The sequence below is a fragment of the Alternaria novae-zelandiae genome (genome assembly GCF_023758075.1).
Source record: "Alternaria novae-zelandiae strain BMP 2774 chromosome Unknown scaffold_5, whole genome shotgun sequence".
Taxonomy (NCBI): Eukaryota; Fungi; Ascomycota; class Dothideomycetes; order Pleosporales; family Pleosporaceae; genus Alternaria; species Alternaria novae-zelandiae.
Genome location: NW_026056965.1, coordinates 78,149 through 93,836, shown reverse-complemented (window position 1 = coordinate 93,836; position 15,688 = coordinate 78,149). Strand labels below are relative to the sequence as shown.

Sequence of the window (15,688 nt, the reverse complement as noted above, 5' to 3'; positions counted from 1 at the left end):
GCGGATCGCTGCCTGGTCGGTGGGGTCCACGGGTGGCGCGAGCTCGTGATGACTACTCCCGACCTCGACATGCCTTTCTCTCGCAGCCCCTCACACCCCGCGTGTTCTGCACTTCGGACCTATTGCGCAATCGCACCCATCACCTGCATTAGCCCCCACGCTCCCACCGGCATGTCGCCAGCGGGCCTGACCTAGCGCATGTCCGCAACGATCAGTCTACATTCCATGCCTCGAGTACCAGCGTCTGCACACGCACGGATGCGAACAGGCAATCGCATCAGCTATCAGCTCAACTGTGAAGCACGCGACAAACTCTTGTCAGACTGCGCAATCGCAACTCCACGTGGTGACGTTACTTTGCTCCTGACGCGTGCTCATCCTGAGGATGATTCGCCATCATGGTGCTAATCGTCACCCATCATGGTCTTCACGGTTTGACTATATAGCTGGCGTGGGGACCATATACCGAGGCTGAATCCGCGCCGTTTACTCCCTCAAAGACGTATACAGAAAGTACAGTCTGGACTGCAGCTACCCCAGAAGTATAAGTCGCGACCGCATCGATCAGCTCTAGGTTTCTTACCTCCTCTCCTCAGCACACAACACCACACAATCACTCTCTTATTCAGCACGTCATACCCCCATAGTATAGCAGTATGGCTACCTTCTCCGATCCATCGACGTACCTGAACTTTCTCATCTCTCCGCGAATCCCTCCAGAGCTGGTCCTTAAGACTATCCAGCACCTGCCTTTCAACGATGGCTCGCTCATTACCACTATTCGGAGCGCACATCCTAGACTTCGTGCCATCTTCAGGAACTACGAAAGATCAATCACTAGCAGCTTCATGAAGAAAGAGCTCCGGCACGCTGAGACCGACTTCAAGTGTGGAGATGGTCGGCTGAACGTCGACTGGCTGGCCGATTGCGTTCACAACTACGATATTGTCGATGACGTTATGGACGCCCTCTGCTCTGAGCATAACTTCAACGCGGTCTTACAACACAACATCCCCCTCGCAAATGCCGGACTGCTGCTATTATATCGTCTGACATCAATCGGTCAGTCCACCCGCCAACCCCTCTCCAGCACAGCCTCAGCTAACCTCCCCCTTAGAAGACCACGCAGACCGCCTAACCTACATCAAATCCCTCCCCCGCGACCCCCTGGTTGCAATCTACCTCGTCCTCCACCACGCCACCCTCTCCGCCCGTTACCACGGCTCAGGCTGGATAAACCAACGCACCTACGGCCGCTTCATGGACGCAAACCAAGTCGAACTACGCAGCGAACTAGAATTCTGCTTCGCAGAAGCGGCGCTGTGTCTCGGTCCAGAGTTCATCTCAGACACACTACTGCACCACGATACCTCGAATGCAGAGACTATTTTACTGAACTTCTACCACGATCATGGCACGCATGATTGGGATTGGCCTTGTTGGGGGACAGCGAAGGGCGAGTTTGAACCGCCTAGGACGCAGGGGCCGCAGAGGGAGGAGGGGAGTGGCAGGAGTTTGTTTACGACGATGTTGGAGAGGTTGGCGGAGTGTATGGGGTGTGAATTGGGTGATGTTAGGCCGAGGGTTGAACGGCAGCTTGAGAGTGCGGAGCATGAGTTGGCGTATCTGAGTTTAGCGGGGAAGGCAAGGTTGTTGGAAGGAAAGGATGTGGAGGACGTCGACGGTCGGTAGGATGGGGTGTTCGAGTCGTCGGTTGGATCGGACTGGACTTGAACGACATGTACGAATGGCATTCCTAGCAGACCTTCTAGATTTTGGTTACTCCTCATGATGCAATGCAATACGAACAACACAAAGCTATCATCTCCCACTCCATCGTGAAAGACATCCCAACGCCCTAAACCAACTCATTATAAACATCCGTCCTCCTCTTCAACGGCGAATCATTCCTCATACTCCTCACAAACTCAACATCAATCTCCGCACACGCAATCTCGCCTTCATCCTTCCAACTCCCCCCCTCCCCCTCATCACCCCCCAACTCCGCCACAATCTTCCCCCACGGATCCACAATCATACTATGTCCCCAACTGCGCCTTTTCCCCTCCTCATCATGCACACCCACCTGCGCCGCAGCGATAATATAACTCTGCGTCTCAATCGCACGCGCCCTGATGAGAATCTCCCAATGCCCGGCTTTTCCAGTCGGCGTCGTGAAGGCGGCGGGGTAGAGCAGCACTTCGGCGCCCCGCGCACGTAGGGCGAGACCGGGTTCGGGGAAACGTAGGTCGAAGCAGATTTGCATGCCTAGTTTGCCTACTGGGCTGTCGAAGGGATCACCCAAGTGCACGCCGCGTTCTACGCCGGCGGATTCTTGCATCTGTGGCCCGTCTTTTACGTCCATGTCGAAGAGGTGGAGTTTTTGGTAGCGGTATTTTATTTCGCCCGAGGCGGTGATCCAGATTAATGTGTTTTTGACTTTTTTGCCGTCGTCTGTGGGTTCGTGGATGCCGACGGAGATGGGGAGGTTGTATTGTTTTGCGGAGGCGCAGAGGCCTTGGACGAATTCGGAGTCTTGGACGGATTTGCAGAGTTTGAGACCGCCCGAGGTGGTTAGGTAGTCTGCTGCCTGGGGTGGGTTAGTTTGTGGGGTGGAGATGTTTGGCTGGGGGATGGTGGCGTACTTCTGGGAGGAAGAGGGCGGCTGCGCCGGCTTCGTGGGCTTTGCGGCAGAGGGATTGGGCTTGCTTGAGGTTGTCGGCCATGGAGGCCTGGGAGCGCATTTGTCCGACTGCCTAGGGGTTGTTAGCATGAGTGGGTTATGGTCAGGTTTGTAGAAACAGTCTATGTCGAGCCATAAGTTCTTGCTTGAGCGGTGTGAGGATGTGGTGAAAGGTCAAGAAACACAGGTTGTTCTAGACAGAACCCAACATCTAACATGATGTGTGATGACGCATGGAAGGTTCTCAACTCAAGAGAATGGAGGACTAAGTCTAGCGGCTGAACATGGACTCTGTTGGCCGGGAACGATGGATTATCGAGACTGAATAGAACAAATGCTAGTAGAGTGAGGAACGACTAGAGAACTTACTGCGAGAGGCATCTTGAAGGTATTGATTGAGTCGATTGGATGTGTTGGAATATCGGAAGAGATCAAGGTACCTCTGATCTATATGAAGGCAGCAAACAGAACTAAAGAAAGAATACTGCTGTCGTCAGAGACGGCAGGCGCGTTGCCACTAGAGGCTAGTTCAATCGTAGCAGTCATCGTGAGATGCATGTTGCATCTGGGGACGCATGCCAAAAAAGCATATGGCATGTAGACGACATCGAAAAGTGAAGATATCCATACGCCGATCGTCATGCGGCAGTCATGGCCGGGACCGAAGTCCCCTGCATTAAGGCTTGGTGGTGGGAATTGCGTCAGGGCAGAGAGCGGAGTTGCGGAACATTTGGTCGGCCAATCGGCGGGCGCGTGGCATGCTGCAACCGCGCCCGTCATCTCGAGGGCTTGCGCGGCAGGAACCTTGGGAGCAAGAGGACACGCATGCGATTGGGGCCGCCTTCCAATGATACGAGCTGATCTAGCTGCGACAACATCCACCCGACGACATTCACCTTATGGTCATTGCTGTGACACCCCGCGAACCCTACTGACCGCGTACGACCGCCAACAGACCAGCCTGGCCTCCCGCGCAATTGAGCTATGAACAGACACAAGCGCCGAACGAGTGCACGCTGAACGCTAGCGAAGCGTCGTAGACGACGAATAGAGCCAGGACACGTACAGCTGTAGAGGCACGATGAGCGGGAAGAACTGGTGGAACAGCGCCATCTCGGGCCTGGAGTCGCGCCTGGACGGTATCCTGGCCGAAGATGGCACAACACCCACCAAGCCGACGGGCACAGAGGCAGGCGCCAAGTCAGACACGACAGAAAAGGCAGCGACGGACAAGAAGCTTGCGGTCGAACCAGGTGGGTGGCCTTGGACACACTTGCTGTTACCAGCTTTCAGAGGCTAACGACACAGGCATCTCGCGCACCTCGTCACGAAGTCGACCCAACTCTCGATTACAGGACCGCCTAGCCAAGGCCGTGAACAAGGGCTCCGAAGCAAGAACCTCGTCGGACCTTGGATCAAGACCTGCGAGTCCAGCTGTGAATGCTGCCACCACATCGCCAAGAGCCAGCATAGACTCGAAAGCGCCCGAGCCAGCGACTGAGGCGGTAGCTGTGAAAGAGGAAGCCACAACGGTGAAGGAAGATGAGGCGCCCAAGCCGGATGAAAGCAAGGTCGAGGAACCTCCACAACCCGCCGTAGAGGCACCTGCGCCGATAGTCTCTCCTCCAGCGACTTCACCACCGCCTACGCCTCTAGTAGCCGAGCAACCGACCTCGACGCCCGTTCCCACCATGTCCATGCCGTCGATACCCTCTATCGTCACCCCGCAAACCTCGTCTCCCCGCCAGTCCTTCGACAGCGACCCGTCGCGACCTTCCATCGACGTACTCCCCCCAACGCTGTCTACCGAGACCAAAGACCCCGAAGAAGTGCAGGCTGAGCTATCGCTGTTGCAGAAGACATACGAGGAGACGATGCAAGACAATCGCGAAGAGCTCAACTCGCATCTCGAGCGGATTGATGCTTTGCAGTCGAAGCTCACATACCTGTCCGAGCAGCTTGCTGCCTCTGCAAAAGCCGCCAAATCCGACTCGGAAGCGACACCGGCGGACAAGAAGCTGGCGGACAAGGATGCACAGATAGCTGCGCTCATGGAAGAGGGGCAGAAACTCTCCAAGACGGAAATGAAGCATCTGACCACTATCAAGAAGATGCGCGCGAAGACAATGGATCAAGACAAGGAGATTGCGACACTCAAACAACGACTGACAAAGGCGGAAAAGAGCATCACTGAGCAGTCGGAAAGGGCACGGCGCGCAGAGGCGGCAGAAAAGTCTGCGCAAGAAAAGCTGAAGATTGTGGGCAGGATCGAGAAGGACATCGAGACCATCAGAGCTGAGCGCGAGGAGGCTGGCCTCACTATATCTGAGCTGCGGAAGCAACTCAACGACGCGCTCTCACGGGCTGAAGATGCTGAGAAGAGAGCCCAATCTGGAGCGCTGGAAGCAGAGAAGAGAGCCACTGCGTCACTCAAAGAGGATATCGAGAATGTCCGGATAGAAAAGAAGCTTGCCGAAGATCGCGCGAAGAGGGAGCTCCAGGCGGCCAGAGACGAAGCGAAGAGCCAGCAAGAGAAATCAAAGGTCGCCGAGCTTGAGTTGCGCGGCGAGATTGCTGTGAGTTTTGATGACCTCCTGGAGAAACACTTATACTGACAGAAATCTAGAACCTGGAATCTAAGCTCGAATTGCTCCGCAGCCGCACAGAAGAGGCATCTTCATCTGCGACTGGCGACTCACAAGCCAAGCTTCTGCGGCAGATTGAGACGCTGCAGACCCAGTACTCGCTGGCTTCCGAGAACTGGCAGGGTATCGAGACCACTTTGACGTCTCGTATGGCAGCTCTTGAGAAAGACCGTGATGAGACAGCAAAGCGCGAGTCTGACGTCCGACGAAAAGCAAGAGAAGTCAACTCGAAAGCACGTCGACTGGAAGACGAGCTGGAGAGCATCAACGAGCGAGCCAGGACGTTTGAACACGACCTGACCGAGCAGCGTGCCGCAGCTCAGAAGCTACAAACTAGGCTCACACAAGCGGAGACGGCAGCACAAGATGCGCGAGCCGACCTTGAGCGGGAGAAGAAGCTGTGGGAGGTCGAGTTTCAACAACGGATAGAGGAAGAGAAGAACAAGTGGAAGGTGGAGATACAGACGCCGTCTCTACTAGGCGATTCACATCATCTACGGACAGACTCACCTTCAATAGCACAACGCCGGCATTCGCCCGATCCACTAGGCATATACAGCCGGCGGCCGAACCCACGCTCCATCTCCAGCGGCATGGACATGCCCATGATGTCCCCCATGGACCGCATGTTCGACGAAGCCTCGCGCCGCCCCTCCTCCTCCCGCCACAACAAATCCAGCAACGCGACCAAAGTGCGCACCCCCGAACTCGGAACCCCTCAACGACAAGACTCCATCCCGTCAAGCATGTCCAACCTCAACGGCGGCCTGGAAACTCCGTCTATCCACACCATCGACCACGACAACGACCCCTTCGAAAACACATCCTCCCCCCACCGCACAATAAACGACATGATCAGCGTCTCCACCGCCGGTGCCGGCCCCTCCGTCCAACTCGTCGAGCGCATGAGCGCCGCAGTCCGCCGCTTGGAATCTGAAAAAGCGACGCACAAAGAGGAACTTGCTCGTCTGACTGCCCAGCGCGACGAAGCTCGCGAAGAAGTTGTTAAGCTCATGCGTGAGGTTGATGAGACGAGGAAACAGGGGGAGAAGGTAGGGGATCTGGAAAAGAGGTTGGGTGAGATGGAGAATAGGGAGATGACGGCGTTGGAGATGCTGGGCGAGAAGACGGAGAGGGTCGAGGAGTTGGAGGGGGATGTTAGGGATTTGAAGAAGATTTATAGGGAGTTGGTTGATACGTTGAAGTGAGGGGGTGGTGTAGCCGTGGGGTCGGGAATCGAGATGCTACCTTTCCTCCGTTTGGGTGTCACGAAACCGTGGTTCAAAGTGTTATTTGCTGACCAATGACGTCGCTTACCTCCCCGTGGTGTGCACAACCATGGGCCGCAAACAGTGACTCATGTCGTCGAACTGGCCGCCTATATCTGTACGCGCCCCTCGGATCGCAGATTCGTTCTAAATCACAACAGGACCTTGATAACACACGAAGTAACAATTCCCACATCCGCGTGACCCGTTGCGCCTTTGCGACTGCCAACATGATGGACACGACCAACATAGCACCTGTCGTTTGGATCAACGGATTTCCAGGCTGCGGAAAGCTTACCATCGCCTCCGCTATGAAGACCCTACATACCGACATGATCCTCCTGGACAACCACCAGCTGATCGACCCCGTGGAAGCGAAGTTCCAACGAAGTCACCCCGATTACCAAAAAGAACGCCATCGGTATCGGCAACACATCTTCAGAGAATACGTCAGTAATCCTGCCACGTTATCGCAAGTCGTCGTTTTCACCGGTAAGAATCCTATGTACCCTTCGCTATTAACATTTTGCTGATTGTTGTGATTTTATGATGATGAAGATTACCAGTCCGAAAACGTACTAGGGCAAAAGGTTGCGGAAGAGTATCGGGAAGCGGCGAGAACAGCTGGACGTCCGTTCAAGCCTGTCTATATTCTTTGCGATGTCGAGGAAAACATTAGGCGAGTTGCTGCTGCTGGACGCGTTAACGGTAGTGCCAAAAAGCTCACTGATTCTGATCGTCTGAGGGATTTCAGGGAGAGATGCGATATCTTTCGGTTTGATGGTTGTGGTGGGTTAAGCCTTGACACGACTGACAGTACGCCTGGAGAAGTAGCTAGGGAGATACTTCAGTTCGTGGAGGAAAGATGACAACCAGTTGCTACTCAAATCGGCGGGTGGTGCTACTTCGCTCAGCTGGGAGGTGTGACCTGGTGTTTGGCTTACTGAGATGGATCACTTGAGCGTACCCTTCTATCAAGCGTTCACAGACAAGACATGCGCAAAAGCGCGTTGCGCAGACCTTTGACTTGGAAACGGAGAGGTTCTCGGCCTTGGTGAACGTCACACAACCAATGAACAAGTGCGGGCTGCGCGCGAGAAGCATGAAGTTGATCTAGAGGGCTATGCTTGGTACACTGAGCTTCGAGAGCACAAACCGATACTAACAACGGGCTGGGGTATGGGTATCGAGCGCTTTCTGGCTTGGGCGTTTCGCCATGACGATATCCGGGATATGACGATTGTGCCGAGGATGAAAGGGTTTAGGTTTGCTCCTTGAGTTCGTCGTCGCTCAAGCCGTTGCTTCAAACCTTAGACTGCGAATCTGTCTCGCGAAGGTGTCTCTTTATCTAGAAACGCGCTAAAATATCGCTATTGCTTGCAACACGTCTTCTTGCGGCATGAATGCTTCTGCATTGAAGACCACGTTCCTACAAGGAGGGTCATCATTTCTTTGCCTAGGTAGTACATTACGCTTCAAGCTTCAACGAAGCATGTTTCTAAGAACTACTTGATACTTATAGTGAAATGCATGTAAACTCTGGTAGATTATCTGACGAATCATCGAAGTGCGCACGCATGGTATCTCCTAGCGTTGTACGCCAGAGGTATACCTGTGTTCTACGAAGCTAGGTGCTGTAACATAGACCTCTAGCTATATTTACTTCTTTTTCGCCTTCGCCGCCGCTACAGCATAAGCTCCAAAAGCTTCTGATCTCCTCATTTCGAAGTATACGTACAAGCCAAACCACAACACCACAGCTACAGCTCCACAAACCAGCAAGCAGCAAATTCCAAGGAGCAGATACTTGCATATTTGTAATCCTACCGGTGACGTGAGCACACAGATCAAGATCTGGGACAGCGCTGGCCACAGCACGACGACGCGGAAGTATATACGTAGCGGTAGCCACGTACTGCCGGCGATAGCCAAGTGAAGGGGATTGAGACTAGAAATGAGGCTCTTAGCACCACTAGTGTAGTAGCGATCTTTTCTAAACTCTTCCCTGAAGAACACAGGAGTCACCGCGCGCATATGGCACGCGATTGGCGTCTCATCCTTGTCTTTCGACGACTCGAAATTGACACGCACCATCTCCATTGTGATCTTGGCTTTCAGGCTCCGCAGCATGCGACTGGCCATCTCTGGCGTCACATCCTCTGGATTTGCGTTCTGGAGCAGAGCTTCGAAGACGGTCCGCTTGTTTGAGTCGCGGACGTTCATACAATTGTCGTAAGTCCGAACGTTGGAGTTGTCGACCAGTGTCCTCAATTTCTTAAAGAACTCTATCTTGTCCGCGAGTGGTACGGGCATTGCGGCAATGTAGTGAAAGATGGTGGTCCATTCGGTCCATTTTTCGGGATGTTCGGACATGGCGTGGACAATAAGATCGGGTCCAGAAGGGCAGGGAACGCGAGAATCGAAACCTGAGTCGTCAAAGAAATGCGCGAGCGTCCACATATACTCGAAGTGTAAAGCCCCATTTTCTTGCACGTGTCCGAAGAAAAGGCTTTCTAACGCTGTCTTGGATACCTGCGGCGACTCGTCAAAAACCCAGCCTGGGTTCGCTCCTGCGCACAGAAGGATGTCAGCCATGGTAGGGTTCGGAAACTTGCCCGGGGACCAGCCTGCATAGTGTAGCAGCGGCCGACCGGGCTTTTTGATGAGATCAGGTTGTCTTCTCAGCGCTTCCGAGACAAAAGCGCACATGTTGTTGCTCACCGCGAATGCCAGGAATGTAGTTTTCCAGGCTGGAGGGTGGTTCAGGCGTGGACCCGGCCAGTAAGCCTTCCCTTCGGTCGACTTTGATAAGCATCGATCAAGAACGTGGATAAGGTCGTAGGATTTCGTTCCCTCCAAAGAGTCCAGCTCGGGGGCGTACCTCATCATGATCTCTGCTGGTTCCAGGGTCCATCTAGACTCCTCTCGCAGGGCGTCGCTCAGCTGAATATAGGCGAGTGCGATTGAGATATGGTACATAGCGCCAGCTACCATGAATCCCTCCTGTGGTGGAGGAAATTTGTCGTTTATCTTCGAAATCAGACTTGGGTCGGATGTCGTCAGGAATTCCCTCACTGTCTGATGGAGGAACTGAACAGTCCAGACCGTGGCGTCTGGCATAAGCATTGAGTTCTGCACACACCAATGAAACGCATCGATGCAAGCGTCAGGATTGGTCAAGCTGACAGTCTCGTCATGCACACCTGACACTATTCCTGCGAGCAATTCATCTCTTGAAGCGATCCTGGCCTTTTCGTGTGCATAATCATCTTCTCCGGGCTCGGTCGAAGGTTTGGCAACAATCGATCTCCTGATTGCCTCCCACGTTTCCAGGGCTTCCTTGTATCCTTCTGGCATAACGACCTGCACCAATCCTCCCGTTGCGTCTCTTATGCGCTGCTCCAATCTAGGGCCACTTCTACTCATATCCAATATCGGACGGGGCTCAATTGCATAACCGTCTTCGGTAAAGGTTTGATATGGAATCACCTCGAGAAGGACACCGATATCCATTACACTCACCGGTTTATCCGCCGCCAGGAGCGTCCTGAAGATGGCGTCCGTCTCTCCGCGAGTCTCTACCGGTATGCTGTCGAGTGTGGACAAGTAGAGCTCAGCCATTTGTGTGTTTGTCTGATCCAGGTTCAATAGTCGCGCTCGTACGTTCCCCAAGTATTCGCTTCGTGATAGGCTGACATGCACGCTGTCGACGACCAGGCGAACCCAAAGAAACACACCCATTGCCTGATCAACAATAAACCTACAGATTTCCTGCAGCTGATCGCAGAATTCCGAATCTCCAGCCATGTCTTGTGCGCGCCGGTGGGACTCCAATCGGCTGTGGACATAATAGTATATGTCCCCCTTGGTCCAATCCTGCACGCGCAAGCCAGGTCGATCCTTCAATCGGACATCGAACGCGCTCTCCGGACGGCTGGTGGCACATATCTTGAAGGTACCAAATCCTTGGTCACTCTCATTCGTTACCAGGAACTCCAAGAAGTCGGCCATATATTCCCAATTCTTCTCATCGTTGTCACTCTCGTCCAAGGCGTCTATGAAAAGACACATGCGAAACTTGACTATTTTCTGCGACTTGCATAGAAGCAGAATCCTCTCAAGCTCTTCTAGAGAGAAGGAACTTTGTTGGCCATGGGAAGCGACCAACGGTTCGATGATGGAATGAAGGGCGGGGTGGAAACATAAGAGTTTGTACACGATTGCGCCGACGACTGCTTTCCAGGATCTGTTCTCTTGCTCAATTTCGCGCGTCAAGAAAAATGCTGCATGAGACCAATCGAATGTCTCTAGGGTTCTGGCGACGTCGCCTGACTCGCACAGGTACTTCATGACGGTAGACTTCCCGGAGCCTGGCACACCCTGGATCCAAAATATGCCTTCTTCAACGGCAAGCCAATTCATTAGGCCGGGCCCTTGCTGGTCCGCTTGTAGGAGCCACGAGAGCGTGCGATCATGAGCTTCGTTAATCTGGTTGGTTTTCAACGTCAAGGCATCGGAAAAGTGTTTGAACAAACACTCATTTCCTATCGTAAATTTATTAGACAGCGTGCCCAAAGTCGAAGGCTTGAGCCTCCCGCCAGAGAATCACGTACTTTCCCGCAGTGCTTCGTACACTCTGTTCATATGCTTGCTTATCTGGGGTCTCACCACTTGCTCATAATCAACCCGAGTCGGACCTGTCCTACTGAACTTGCACATGTTCATGTGATTGGCGGTAATGGGCAGGCGCCGTTCTTTTGCGTGTCCAATTTCTGAAGAGTCCGGGTCTACAATCTACAATGGGGGTAGCGTCAGGTATTCAGGCTTTTCCAAAAGTTCTTTGCCGGGTTTCATACCTTTTCATCGAAGCCGTTGAAGCCTTTGTACCCCAATGATTCCTGGTAAGACGTAACATAGAGCATTTGCTGTTTGTCCAGCTTTTTTCTGAAGTCATCTCTTAGTATTTGCAGCATTGCGTCATTCGGCGTGAGCAAATCGAGGTTGATGTTACTCGTCGAGAAGCCGATCGCTTTGGCAAAACGGGAGATGATCTTGCCCGTGCTGACCCAAAGACTCCCGCGATGAGGGGTACCGAAGAACAAGACGCCCGCCGTTGATGCTAGTATGTCTTTCAGGTCTTCATCTTCATCCTCAGCTTCGGCAGATAGCCTCAAGGCCTATTTTGAGTAAATGTCAATTGACCGAACACTATTAGGTGATGATGAGACCCAGAGAAGACTTACCGATTTGACGACTAAACCACCAAGAGAGTGCGCAATGAAGATGATGCGACGACCTCGCACTTTCTCACGCTGAGGAGCAAGCCGTTCTAGCAGGTCTCGTCCACGGTCGAGGATGTTGTCGCGATTAGCTGGGCCAGAGAAAAAGTGGCTAACGGAGGAATCGTAGCCATAGGTGAAAACGCGCGCTTTGGGGAAATCCTCGAGCAAGAAGTCTCGCGGCCAAAAGGTGTTTGACGGTGGAGGAGTTCCTGGTAAATCCGCTGCGGGCTCCGTTGCAGCTGCTTTTGCTGACCGTCGGAAAAAGGAACCCTTGGAAGGTGGTTTGGTAGAAGTTTGGTTGTTAGTACCCTCCGAGAACGTCCACGTGCTCTCCGGGTGACCTTGGAGGCCATGTACAAAAACAATGTCAAATTCTCGAACCGCGTCGCCTTGAGTGAGCTCGGTCAGGCCATAGATGGAGATTGTCGCGGGTACTGGACTGTTCGCTGTAAGAGTGGAAGTGTCCGCCATGTCGTCAGCCCATCTATGGCACACTTCTAAAGAGTGATCTCTGAGTAGACGTGTAGTGAAAGGATGAGTCTTCTAGTAAGGCGTGGAGAATAGAGTGGGTGAGCAATGGCGGGCTATAAGCATATCCCTCCATGAAGGTTTCCGTATGCTAGCTAAGTTCGGGTGCGGCTGAAGTCTTTAGTTGGAGAGGCTGGATTCAGCCACGAAACACTCTAGCAATACTACAACCTCTCAAATCGCAGCTCAATAGATAGTCTGGACGCCAGAGGCGCAATCGACTGCAGCCTTCAACCTCGTGAGCGCCACGACATGATACGCTTGTTGCGCTTGCAAACTGAAGCGGGAGTCTTTGGTCTGCTAATCGTATGTTCGTGGGCTAAAAGTCACAGTAATACATAGTACGAGCAGGCGCTATGTACGGTCAAAATGCGACGATGAATTTGGTCATAGGGCGCAATACCAAAGATGAAGGATGCGATTGATGTTGAAGAAGATGTAGGAGGGGCTCATCATCGGAGCAGGAACGTAGCGGCTCGGGTGAGCCGTCGCGGCCTGGGCTGTTGTGATTGGGTCGGAGATGCAGGCAGCTCCCCCACTTTCAATTAGGCGTCCAGGACTGGACAGAACGAATGCTTTTCCTAGAACGACCCGTTTTAGACGAAAGCAAAGTCGCACTTTCGGTATTCTAACCTTGCAGGCTTCTAGGGACTACTGCTATCGAACATCGACGATCCGATGGAAACGCGCATAGGTCTTTTGGAAGCTTTCAGAAAACCCCTCACAAGACCAACGAGTGCTAGGTCGGTACCTACAACAGCATTAGCCAACCTTACTTTGACCAGTCGTATCCAAAGAAAGATGACTTACCAGGATTTCCTACTACCGATATCGCAATTGGAAGCTTCTCCTCGCGCCCGCTCACCCGAGATGCGTACGGGAATTCTGCAACTGAACGAGCTCGTCAGCCCCATCTCTTCTACTACAAGCGTACGACCTACTTGGAACGACAATTTCGGGAGCCGCGATAGTGGGTGAGATATACAGCGCATCGAACGCGTTCTGCTTACTGGGCGGCTCTGTCTTCCGATCTCTATAGTTTGGTGCAACCTCAGAGACTGGCAACACCATCAAGGTGTCGTATCTGTCTGCTCGGAACACTTTAGAGAGTAGCCAGTCTCTGTACGTGTCGAGGCGGGCCACAGCATCCTCGTTCTCTTCCTTCGTCACTGATTTGGCGACATCCCTGGCGCGAAGTTAGATCACGTCAATATCCGAGACCGCGGTGCGCACCATCTCCACTGTGTGTATTCATTTGCGTAAGGTTCCTTCTGGAACTCGCGCCTGTACGTTTCGCGGAATTTGTCGAAGCTATGATAGAAGTCGTACAGAAAGGTTCTAGTGAAGACCTAGGGCACGTCAGCATCGCTATCGCGATGATTCAATGAAGCCAGACCTCGCTCAAATAGCCATCTAGTGACTCTTCATCCACGGTATTTGGGTGCGACCTTTCCCATGCCAGTGATAAGTCAAGCTCCGTGACTGGCGCTTGCAAATAATCGCTGAAATCCTGGACGAAGCTCTTCACGTGCTGCATCTGTACTTCGTTGTTGACTGGGAAGAAGTCCACTGGATACAGAAGCCTTTTCGGCAGCTAAGCATGATCAGAAACAGCCGACGATGTTATTGCAAACCGCCCGGATGGAACTCACATTAGCCTTTGGTTTTGCGATGTCCCAATTGTCGAGCCATACTTGGAGTATGGTATCCAGCTTGTCGATATCGCGAGCGAAGATACATTGCGTGTCGAAGCGACTGACGATCAGCGAACCCATCGCAGCAATCACGCAATGGTATGAGCTTACTCGAAAGTCGGTACCATTCCTTCGAGTGGCAGACGCCCTGTAGAAAGGCGCAGTGCGAACAAGCCATTCACAAAGGCCGGGCGACGTCCGCTTCCCGTAGCTACTATGCTTTAGGATCGAATCTCCAGCTGAGGCTTTGACTTACTGTCAGATCCAAGGGTGAAGTCCAACCACGCGTAAGACGCAAGGCCCGCTGCACTTCCGCTGCTACTGCCAGCCGGTGATTGATAGCCGTCTCCGCGGGGGTTGAACGGTGCTTGGTAGTCTATGGCTTCAGTCGGCTCTTCACGTCCAATGAAGGAACTCAACTTTAGCATCCCGACCAGAGTACAACCTTCGCTCAACAATCTCGTGACGCATGGAGCGGTCGCCTCCGCTCGTTTTGAGACTGCATAGTACGGTCGGCTGCAGAGTGAAGTTTCCAAGCCAGCGACGGAGTAGATGTCTTTTACTGCGAATCTCATGCCGCTCAGTCGCAAGTCCGATCCTTGCTCAGTCAAACTGAGAGCACTCGCTCGAGACGGTATGGCAACGCTAAGCGTCTGATATCGGTCGCTACACAGCCGCAAATTCTCATATCTGTTTGGTACGACGTTAGTACATTATTCATTAGAATGCGGAGCAGATCTCACTTGTCTTCTTCACCTGGACGAATGGCAGCCATAAAAGCCCCATTGGTATCATCGTACAGTCTAGCCACCTTCCAGAGCTCACTACCATGCAGCAGGTGAGGACCGGTCTCAATGTCACAGCCACTCTGCAAGGTCGCAAGCGTGAGAGTCTGCAGCCCTCGAGCGTTCAGCGCGGCTGCGAGCTCGACGTCCAGTTCCAGAATCGAGCGGCCGTGAGATGCGACCACAACATGTTGGAGAAAGCTTGAGCTGGTCACATCGTCTTTAGCCTGGACTTCTTCTATTTGCTGTATGATCTGCGCGTAATCCGGAGGCTGTGACGCTGGGATCTTCAAGATAAAGCAGGGCTGTAACTGCGCATTCTTTGGAGGCGGTGCATTCTCGAAGGTCAATCGCCAATGCTTCTGGGACCAAATGGTGTACGATGTCGTGTCGAACGTCAGATTGGTACTGACGGGACGGAGCTTTTGCGTTTGAGTTGTGTGTAAGAGAGCCTCCCAAACTTGGAAGTCCATGCTGGTAGCGCGGGCTTTCGATGCTGATGCGCCCATTGTGTATTTCGCATGTAGGCAGGTAATAGCTGGGTTGGAGATGGTAAGAGAAGGTTTGTTGGGCGTGGGTGAGCTGTATAATAACCCGAATTCCCAACCTTGGAAGTCACGGATCCGCTTCACCCACCTAACGGGCTGGTCCCGTCATCAGCCGTGTGACAAATCCTACAAACGAGTTTTTACCCCCCTTGGGTAAGTCCAAGGGCGAGTAGGGTCGTCAGTGCCAGACAACCATGTTTGTCGTTAAATTCTACATAGCAAACACATACCACACGATCCACCCCACGCGCCAAC

General features: G+C 53.0%; 5 protein-coding genes across 5 annotated transcripts; 2 read left to right on the top strand and 3 right to left on the bottom strand.

The window, feature by feature from the left end:
- Nucleotides 1-656: 656 nt before the first annotated feature.
- Nucleotides 657-1,692, top strand: J4E88_003074 (uncharacterized protein; the record flags this gene model as incomplete). The annotated part of the gene is made up of 2 exons (XM_049396729.1): nt 657-1,062; nt 1,118-1,692. 2 exons carry the CDS (start codon nt 657-659, stop codon nt 1,690-1,692), a joined length of 981 nt encoding a protein of 326 aa, XP_049257071.1.
- Nucleotides 1,693-1,858: 166 nt separating this feature from the next.
- J4E88_003073 (uncharacterized protein) lies at nt 1,859-3,064 on the bottom strand (the record flags this gene model as incomplete). The annotated part of the gene is made up of 3 exons (XM_049396728.1): nt 1,859-2,590; nt 2,646-2,756; nt 3,053-3,064. The coding sequence occupies 3 exons, from the start codon at nt 3,062-3,064 to the stop codon at nt 1,859-1,861; spliced, it is 855 nt and encodes a 284-aa protein (XP_049257070.1).
- Nucleotides 3,065-3,764: 700 nt separating this feature from the next.
- Nucleotides 3,765-6,536, top strand: J4E88_003072 (uncharacterized protein; the record flags this gene model as incomplete). Its single annotated transcript, XM_049396727.1, has 3 exons — nt 3,765-3,936; nt 3,992-5,259; nt 5,310-6,536. 3 exons carry the CDS (start codon nt 3,765-3,767, stop codon nt 6,534-6,536), a joined length of 2,667 nt encoding a protein of 888 aa, XP_049257069.1.
- Nucleotides 6,537-8,255: 1,719 nt separating this feature from the next.
- J4E88_003071 (uncharacterized protein) lies at nt 8,256-14,181 on the bottom strand (the record flags this gene model as incomplete). The annotated part of the gene is made up of 9 exons (XM_049396726.1): nt 8,256-8,281; nt 8,513-11,084; nt 11,453-11,773; nt 11,840-12,037; nt 13,132-13,157; nt 13,217-13,297; nt 13,348-13,592; nt 13,640-13,755; nt 14,059-14,181. The coding sequence occupies 9 exons, from the start codon at nt 14,179-14,181 to the stop codon at nt 8,256-8,258; spliced, it is 3,708 nt and encodes a 1,235-aa protein (XP_049257068.1).
- A 658-nt stretch (nt 14,182-14,839) lies between these two features.
- J4E88_003070 (uncharacterized protein) lies at nt 14,840-15,394 on the bottom strand (the record flags this gene model as incomplete). The annotated part of the gene is made up of 1 exon (XM_049396725.1): nt 14,840-15,394. One exon carries the CDS (start codon nt 15,392-15,394, stop codon nt 14,840-14,842), a length of 555 nt encoding a protein of 184 aa, XP_049257067.1.
- Between the last annotated feature and the right edge of the window lie 294 nt (nt 15,395-15,688).